General features: G+C 38.7%; 1 protein-coding gene across 1 annotated transcript; it reads right to left on the bottom strand.

The window, feature by feature from the left end:
* Window positions 1–301: 301 nt before the first annotated feature.
* On the bottom strand, window positions 302–6,828 carry ubox5 (U-box domain containing 5). The gene is made up of 7 exons (XM_031727340.2): window positions 6,699–6,828; window positions 5,260–5,323; window positions 4,490–4,591; window positions 2,741–3,477; window positions 2,005–2,624; window positions 1,527–1,709; window positions 302–818 (listed from the first exon to the last, which is right to left on the bottom strand). Exons 2-7 carry the CDS (start codon window positions 5,311–5,313, stop codon window positions 598–600), a joined length of 1,917 nt encoding a protein of 638 aa, XP_031583200.1. The 5' UTR covers window positions 5,314–5,323; window positions 6,699–6,828; the 3' UTR covers window positions 302–597.
* Window positions 6,829–9,739: the final 2,911 nt, after the last annotated feature.

Below are 9,739 nucleotides of genomic sequence, written 5' to 3'. Positions count from 1 at the left end.
GCCCAAACCTTTTCTACGTGCCTAGTCAAATGCATCCGTACAGAGAGCGGCCACACAAACACTGCAGAACCAAGGCTGCAAGTACACTTCAGCGCTCGATGAAAAGAAAGAAAGAGGGGGTGGAGGAGATAAAGAACAGGACTTTATCCACACTATTCTTTTTTACAATATTTGCAAAGGTCTTTGCTTTCAGAGATGTCCTTTCCTGATCTGTGGAGATTAATAAAACAGGCCTGTGTGATCTGATATTGTGACAATATGAGTGTAAGAAGATGTGAAGAAATACAGTTCACTGCTAGATCTGAGGTATCTTTAATCCACGTGAGCAAAAATATACAAAATAATACAATAAAACAAATGAGAAACGGACAATTTAACAGGAGTGGTTGTGAAAAAAGCAGTTATAACGTGACAAATAGACTTACAGTGTAAAGATGTCATGCTTACAAAAAGGGTGATACAGGTACTGTCAAGAAAAGTTAACGGTCCATAAATAGAATCCAGAATTTCCAGCTGCAAATTATTTCTTTTTACTTAAACATCTGGAATACAATCATGTCTTCAATTTGAAAGTATCGGTTGGATTCTTATGCTATGTTAGTAATGCACCCGCGTGATGAGAGCGCGTGGGGTGGGATGTTGGCAGGTTGGGCACACGATACGATTGGATGTTGATGTAGTGGCCGACCTCAGAGGATTGGCTTCCTTCTGCACGCAGGCGCGGCAGAGCAAGTGACCACAGCTCAGACGGTAGACGGATGATGCTGAGGTGGAGTAAACGGACACAGAACAGGAACACGCAGAGCACATCTTCTCACCTATTAAGCAAAGATGGGGTGGGGGAGAATCACTTACTAGTCATTTAATTTCAAACAAACTTTAAATACTTCTGCCATAAAATTTTAAGCAATGTTCTGTAGCCAGGTAGCATTTGGGGGAATGTTTATTAAATTAAACCAATTTAAATTAAGTCAAACTCATTTGGATATAAGGTCACTCAGAGTGCTTTACAAAGGGAGAGCAATACAGAAAAACATTTAAAGAATGTAAATACAACTCTGGTTAAGCATTGAATGAGAAAGCGTGACAGCACTCTAGAGAGTTAACACCACGGTTGTTTTGTCTTTTGTGGCAATGATCAGCAGGGAAACACTAGAAATCTGGTTCTTATGTTACAAATGTATCTAGTAAAACTGAACACTTGCATTTCTCCCACTTCACTGGCGCTTTAAACTTGAACATAGGCTCAAGGTTTGTTTTTTCAGGATTTTTTTCTCCACTGTAATGATACAAAATTGAATTTGTGGAACTTATTCAGAACATAGGTAAGCAGCAGTGAAGTGGTCAGAGAAATTTCTATGTATGGTTTTATACCTCTGTTTTATTTCTAACTGACGTGAATCAAAACTGACAACACCAAAAACAAGCTTTCTAAACAACTACTCCAGATTTCTTTATTATATTTCAACAGTCATTTACTTTGGGAATAGTATTTACTCAAGTGTATCAGAGGGTGCAAATCCTACCTGGAGAACTGCTTGGGAAGCCTGAATTCTGGCGCTGTTGGGTGGTGTTCAGTGTTTCAGAGTAAGGACTAACCCGCTTCTGGGGCAAATTTGAAGTGAAGGAGGGCCGGCCCTGCAGGGCAGAGAAGAGGGCCTCATCCAGACTAGCAGACAAACGCTGCTCGTGGGAGCTGCAGCTCGGAACTGAAGGTGCACAATGAGGAAGCAAACATGAAGACAGCAGAGAAGTCAACAATCAAGACAAACTGAAAAAATGGCAGGATATGGTTTAGATCAGGGATGTCAAACTCATTTTACATGTCGGGCCACATACTTTGACATTAAATGGGCCAAACCAGTAAAACTCTAGTAAAAGAAGTTGAACTACATGTTTCCTTCACATTTTTCAAAGCCATCCAATTGGCTGGATTGGGCCAATTCTGGTCCCTGGGCCTTATGTTTGACACCCCTGGTTTGGATGTTTACATGTAATACTCACCAGAAACTGGATCACTTTTTAGTTTTTTTGTTTGGAGTTCCCTCTCAGGTGTCGATGTGTCCGTGGATTCTTTGGAAATCTCACTTAGATCTCGTTTCTTTCTCCTGTCTAATGCTGATTTATTACATGCACTTAAATACTCAGCATCAGATGTGTGATTTTTATTATCTGACAAAGGTCCTGACCCTACATCTTCTATTTTCACAGTCCCGTTTGTGCTTCTGGTGTCAGCATTATATTCAGCAGCACCACTGTTTGAGCTTTTATTGAGGCACAGAGAGCTCTGAGACTGTTCGTGTACTTTGGAGGTTAGAAGTCTTGAGGCCTGTGTATTCTCTCCTGTAACTCCTCTCCCCAACATCCCATCCCTCCTCGTCATCCCTTTCTGCAACAGGAAGTGGTCAATGCGACTTTTCAGTTGGGGGTTAGGAAGAGGTTGGGAAGTTGAAGTGAATGGTACACCAGTGAAAGGGTCATTTGGGGGTCGACCCCAAGTGGCTTCCCTCTTCTGGTACTCTTCCAGAGTGGAGTTGTCCACTGATACACCACTGGGCAGCAGCATAGGTAGCATCATCACTTCCTGTGTGAGTGGATCAAGGAATTCTTCTGGGATGGAATGACTACCAAAGTAAACGACATATTGGCACACATCAATATTTACATAATCTATAAAACCGACAGTATAGATGTGACAGCCTGATAATTAGTTCTACTACCTGCGAAATTACACAAATACCTTGGAGGTTCTTGCAGTCCCTGCTTGCTTTGTCTGATAGGGGGTGCAAAAAATGCAGGCTGTTGTAGCCGTCTTTCACTGGCCTCGTGGACTTTTTTGATCCTCTCCACTTCTTCTGCAGGGCAGCAGCGAGCAGGTTGTCCCCACACAGTCAAAGATTTCAGCCCCAGAGATGATGCTGCACCACCATAAGGCATGGTCACACGAAGCTTTGTCACAGCCCCGAGCGAGAGCAAACCTCGACTCCATAGCTCCTCTTGCAGACAGTTCGCAGGTTGTGGAGGAGGCAGGGACAGAAACGGGGCCCTGGGGTAAAAATTTGAACGTGTGAAACAGACTTTGGTTTCCTCCTTTAGTTCGCAACGAGCCACCAGTTTAAACTCTGGCTCAGAATTGCTGGATTCCGTGTTTGTCTGATGTTTGAACATGCAGCCTCTTTGCTGAGGCTCACCTGGAGTCACTTCACTCCACTGCTGGGCCTGAAGACTCCACTGGTGGACATTACTCTGTTGAGATTTACTCTCATGGTTTCGAAGTTCTCGTCTATTCGCTGCATTCCGATCTTTTGCCTGTATCTGTTTCTTTTGTGGAAAATCTTTGGTGCCTGTAGAAGGTAACGGATCAGAACTGGTGCTGATCTCCAGTCTCTTGCATGCCTGTCCCTTGTCCATACCCCAGGGCCACAACTCCACATCCACCCTACACAGCTCCACCTGGAAGCCAAACTTCAATGTCACCTTAAAGGAACAGAAGAAAAATGTGTAAGGTACAGATATAAACACATTACTACATTAATCATAGCTAGTTTTTTTTTTTTAATGTGACTCTTACAATGTATTATGAATCCTAATCAAAATACAGGATATGTTCTCCATAAAAACTCAAATAAATAAATCATATTCAGGAAAGTTAAACTGTCATATGACATCCCACAGTGGAGAATACCACAGTTCATTGCAACAATGTGGGAAAGTTTTTGATTAAACTGACTGCTTTAAACATACAAATGTACCATCGCTGCCAGAGAAAAACATGATGGTAAGAACTACTAATCTCAATTTCTATGCATAAAGAGGCTGAACACACATTTCCTATTGAAGCGTGATTCATGAAGGGAACAATACATGCAGGTGTGTACACACATTTAGTAAATCTGACTTTCCTTTCAAATGCCATTTTTGGCTTTTTGCCCTTTTGTTGCATTTTTAGCTTTTGGCACAAATAAACTTTGGGTGCTCAGTCAGTGAGCGGTGTTTTCTATGAGGGAAAAAAAATAACCTGCACAGCTTTCAAATGAACAAAAGAGATGATATAACAGACTAAAGGAAGGATATTAAGACCTCTTTAGAACACCTATGGCATTCTGGTTTAAAGGGGTTCAAATCTTAAGCTTATAACAAAAATAAAAATAAACTTTACAGTTGGATATCCGTGTTCAGTCCCATCAACATAATACTCTACATAATTAATGTTTGGAAACATAAATACAGTCAAAAAGATGACAAAACAAACAAAAGAACCCAGATAAAACATAATACATGAGAAAATAGCTACTCTTCCTCAGTGAGTTCCTGACCTGCACACTTTCCCCAAAAAGCGTTTATTATTTAAATAAAAGGTAGTGGGACTTTTTTTCAGTACCAAATACTATTTCTACTGGTACTGATCATTTAATGAGACAAATACACATTGTAGGAAAAAAACAACTTGCTGAGTGTCAATTTCCAATGTATGACAGTGAAATCTTACCTGTACAGGTGGACGAAGGAAATATTCCAGCTTAAAGCCACGGCTGCGGAGGGCAGGGTCAGCTGATACAAGATTTGTGACATCATAGCCATCTGCGCACAGCTGGAGAAGAAAATTAAACTGGTATCATTGTTTTTCAGTGAAAGCTTGAAATAAAAAATGTACAGAGAAAAGCTACATTATGTTATAGTAATGTATGACTGACTGCTCCTTGAGGCGGCTGTTGTGATTTAGCACTATAGAAATAAAACTGAATCGAACTGACAGCAGATATGAGAAAATTTGAAAACAATTACAGTACACATGCCTCACATGCTCACAAAAGAGTCATCACAAGGTTAAACATGGAAAACTCATATGAAATGAGAACAGGCCATGTAAAAGACATAAATAAAGCACATGTGGATTAAAAAAAGCAAAAACAGTTTTCTTGAAGGTGATAACGTGCATTTTTTAAAAATCCCCTGAGTGTGATGAAAAAGACAGCCATGATCAGATTAAAAAATACCAATGAAAAGAACACAAGGACGGTTGTGATTCAGTCTCCCACACAGCACTTTATCCCACAGATGTTTTATTTTTTTTAATTTTTACATCACTGTCCTCCACTTCCTGTGTCATTTTGTGTCTGTCTGCGCTGCTTTGAACTGCTCGTCTAAAAACATATCAAACATTTTCTTGAACTTTAAAAAACAAAAAAGAAAATAGTTAAATAAAAAAAGAAAGGAGGGGAGGGTACCTTTATGTGGCAGGTCTATAAAATATCTCACCTTGTTACAATGAGCTGTCGTGTGAAAATGTGGCAAGCAGAGATTCACAACCATACTCTCCAATCTGTAAAGAGAAACAGTTTGTAGTTGTTAACGTTTTCTGACGTCACTTACACAAAACTTATAGGTCACAGCAAAATGGACCACTTAGTGTATACATCTGATGAACGCCAACTTAGAAGGTAAATGTATATTTGCTGTGTTTACACTTCCACCTCATAATCACCTCTCAATAACTATTTTTAACACTGAGTTGAATGATCTGAGCTTAATTTTTCATTATAATAACATAAAATGGACATTTAGCGAAAGAACCTGAACTTTGCACGCACTAACAATAAGCACAACAACAGCATGTGTTTGTTCTTTAAGCACAGGGTATTTAACATTTAAAGTCATAGGTCACTGCAATTCCCAACAATATCCCTGCAGTTTCCTCATATGTGAAGCTCTACTCTCAGTGTTTTTAAGGAGATGAGCCTTTGCAATATTATTATGTAGTAAGTATTTATTATGATGAAGAGGAAAGACCCTGATTTGCACATATGTTTGAGCTGTATTTCAATTGAATTCAATAATTCATTTCTGACTGCCTCCAAGATAGAACTGAAATTATTAGTCAGTTAACAATAGGACACATGATTTAACAGTTAATTAATTTATTAAAGGGAAAGCCAAACATTTCTTCTTCTTCATCTTCTTTCAACTGCTCCCTTTAGAGGTTGTATGCTGGACCACGTGCCTGCATGTCACCCCATCTCTAACATCCTTCACTATCACGCCAACCCTCTGCATGTGCTATTTTACTACATCAAGAACCTTGTCTGTGGTCTTCCTCTTTTCTTCCTGTGTGGAAGCTCCATCTTCAGCATACTTTGTCCAGTATATCCACTATCCTTCCTCTGCACATGTCCAAAGGATCTCAGCCTCACCTCTTCAAACAGCTCAACCTGACCTGTTAATCTGATATAACTACTCCTAATCTTGTCCAAACATCATAGTCCACGTGGACTATGAGATCGTTCTGACCTTCTCTATACTTCTCCATCAAACGGCTTCTTTGTCTCACTGTACATTAGAATAGGAGACACAGCCTTCAGCTTTCAGGCCCCTCTTCTGTGGAACCAGTTTGGATTTTGGGAGACATACATCCTTTCTACTTTTAAGATTAGGCTTAAAACTTTCCTTTTTGATAAAGCATATAGTTAGGGCTGGATCAGGTGACTCTAAATCATTAAGGCTATTAATGACTGAACAAGAACGCAAACGTTTAAGGGACACTGTCAAAAGTATCGCTGCAGCTTTCGGTTAGAATAGACTTGAACTCGAATTCAGCTCTATTCTAACCAACAGCTAATAATGAGCTAATATTTAAACTTGGGTGAGACTGACAGTGTTAACATCACCACAGCAAACTAAACCCATGAAAATTAACTTACTTTGCTTGGTTGCTGACACTTGCCCGCTTTGAGTCTTTATTTTGCGTTTCTAATCATTAGGAAAAAAGCTACTAGCAGCGATCTGTTATTAGCCACAAAACAGCTACATAGCATAGCCGGCTCAGCTACGGCACCCTGTAAGGGACATACTTCAAATTTTGTCAACAAAGTACATTATTAGTAAACAGATTTTTAATGGATTTAGCTGCCTGTTCATTAATACTTGCGTGTTTTTTGCAATAGTTTGTACTTAAAGAAAGCCACTAAAGACAATTACAATATTTGTAATTTTTTATGCACTCTTTTTGAGTTTGAGTTTTTTGCCACCACGAACTCATCCATCAGGCTATCCATCCAATGTACTGACTACATCCTGTGCAGGTAGAAAACATTCAAAACACTGCCACAGTTAGGTATATTGTTTTGCTATACCTTTCTGCCAGTAAAGAATCAGTGGAATTTCCCAGTACATTTTTAAAGGTCATTTGTCATAGTGACTTTTTTCTCCTCATAGCAAAAAATGATCCACATCAGTGGCACAATACATTTAACCTTCCAGGGTTATTTACACTTTATTTTGTATAATTTATGTGCTGAATAAATTAAGTTTTTATTCCTAAAAGTAGACGGAAAATGATAGTTTTCAGTTTAATAGTGCTCACTGATTTGTTGGGTCATGAACAGACATACAAAATATTCTGTGAAAAACCTTTGACTCCAATGTGTTAAAAGTAGATTTTAAAGAGTAGATTTTTTTTCGATCCTGAGATTCCAGTTTTTGAAAATTATGCAAATGTAATCATAGATAACATAGATACTTATTTTTCTATATTTAAACCTAAAATATTCGAAAACTCTACACACAAAATATTAATTGTAATGTAAATAACTGACTATGGACCTTTGATCCATAATTTTGTTGTACATGTACAATGACAATAAAGGGCTATTCTGTTCTATTCTGCTGATGGTGAGATGTTGTAATTAAAAATTTTCACCTTATATCCATGAAATAATAATGGCAAGGCCTCTGCATTTTCCATCTAAAAGTGCACTGTGTCCATCTGTCCCTTTCACATATGGATATTGTATTGCATCCTCTATATGAAGGTCAGCAGGGTTGCTCATCTATAAAAGCTGCAGCGTACTTCATTTCAAGGATATTTCAGTTGGATACATAGTGTTCAGAGGGATGAACCCAGACTTCTTTTGTTTGAGGGTTGTTATTTTTTGCTCACTATTATACCTTTCAGTAATTTAATTTCACACCTTATAGTATCTACATTCTATGTTATAAGCTTAGGGTACTGGCTCTATTACATTGTGCTTCTATATACTGTGACAGTTGCTGTCTGCTTTATGTTGCAGATTTAGATCTTACATACAAAAAATAAGCCTGCGAATTAATGCACTGCATTACTAAAATGTATACTCACTGGCCATATTATTAGGTACACTTTGCTAACATTGGGTTGGACCCCCTTTTGCCTCCAGAACTGCATAAATTCTTCAAAGTATAGCTTCAACAAGGTGCTGGAAGCATTCCTCAGAGATTTTTGAACATAATGATATCATAGCATCATGCAATTACTGCAGGAGCCACAACTTTGGTGTGAATCTCCCATTCCACCGCATTCCAAAGGTGCATTGACATCTGGTGACTGCTGAGGCCATTTGAGTACAGGGAACTCATTGTCATGTTCAAGAAACTAATTTGACATGAGATGTGCTTTGTGACTGTTATCCTGCTGAAAGGAGCTATCAGAAAATGGGTACATTGTGGTGATAAAGGGATGGACATGATCTGCAACAATACTCAACAGCTGATATAAGGTAGAATGGATCCATGATTTCAGCTTGTTTACAAAAATTTAGACTCTACCATCTGCAATTCACAGCAGAAATTGAGACTCATCTGACCAGGCAACAGTTTTACAATCTTTTGCCACTGAATTTTGGTGAGTCTTAGCTCACATGAGTTACACCTGTTGTGGTCCTCTGCTGCTGTACTCCACCTGCTTCAAGGATAATTGTGCATTCAGACATGCTTTTCTGTATACCTTGGTTGTAACAAGTAGTTAATGGAGTTATTGCTGTTTCCTTCCTCTTATCTTCAAACAGTCTGGCCATTCTCCTCTGATCTTTCCCACAAGGCATTTCTACTTAGAATTGTTGATTTACAGACCATTTTCTGTAAACCGTAGAGATGTTTGTGTGGGCAAATCGCAGTTGCCCAGCAGGTTCTCCAGTAGGCAGACCAGATCGACTGCTACAAACAACAAACTTCAGTCACCTTTCTTCCCTATTCTGATCCACAGTTTAATCTTCAGGATGCACGTGCATGCCTAAATTGCAGGTGTATCTGACAAAGTGGCCGGTAAGTTGAACTCAAAGTAAATTCACTAAACCTACATTAATCTTTTGCTCAAATATATTGCTTCTAATGACTATGTGACAAAATATAACGTATACTAATATATTGCTGTAGTGTAGCATTTGTTTTTTGTTTATTTATAAGTGTTGAATACCTCTTTCACCACTGGACAATGCTTTTTAGAGCTTTTTAGAAGTATAAAGAAAAAAACTGACTGATTTTTTTTTTAGTCTTCTTCTACTTTGTAAATAATCTGATGGGAATGAATGGGAAACCACTGCTTTAAGAGACAGTGTAACAACTTCCATCAATCCATCATCTGTCTCGACAGCAGCTTTCTTTGGGGCGCGAGACAGACACCAGCTCATGTTCACATCCACACCTATGGCCAATTTAGAGCCATCACATACATATATGTGGATGGCAATGTAAAGTGGGGTACGCAGAATGAGGGACAGAGAGCACGTACAAATTTATCCTGATAAATTTGAATTTAAACACATGGCCTTTTTGCTCTGAGGTGCTAACTCCCACATAATAATAATTATTTCTTTTGGTCAGATTTTCAAACTTGATTTCCAGAATCAAATGTTTAGTCTTAAACATAAAGACAACTGAAGAACTAAAAGGGTTGAATTATTCACATATCTTTATTAGTTCTGCTGAA

This window comes from Oreochromis aureus, linkage group 12 (genome assembly GCF_013358895.1).
Source record: "Oreochromis aureus strain Israel breed Guangdong linkage group 12, ZZ_aureus, whole genome shotgun sequence".
Taxonomy (NCBI): domain Eukaryota; kingdom Metazoa; phylum Chordata; class Actinopteri; order Cichliformes; family Cichlidae; genus Oreochromis; species Oreochromis aureus.
Note: the sequence above shows the minus strand (reverse complement) of the source record. Positions and strands in the feature narration are given on the sequence as shown.

Excerpts from the sequence above, each read along its gene's own strand:
- ubox5 (XM_031727340.2), bottom strand. The coding sequence starts at position 5,313 with ATGGTTGTGAATCTCTGCTTGCCACATTTTCACACGACAGCTCATTGT. Across the intron at positions 4,592-5,259 it reads CGACAGCTCATTGTAACAAG|CTGTGCGCAGATGGCTATGA; the intron begins GTGAGATATTTT and ends TTTCTTCTCCAG. Across the intron at positions 1,710-2,004 it reads AAAAAGTGATCCAGTTTCTG|TTCCGAGCTGCAGCTCCCAC; the intron begins GTGAGTATTACA and ends GTGCACCTTCAG.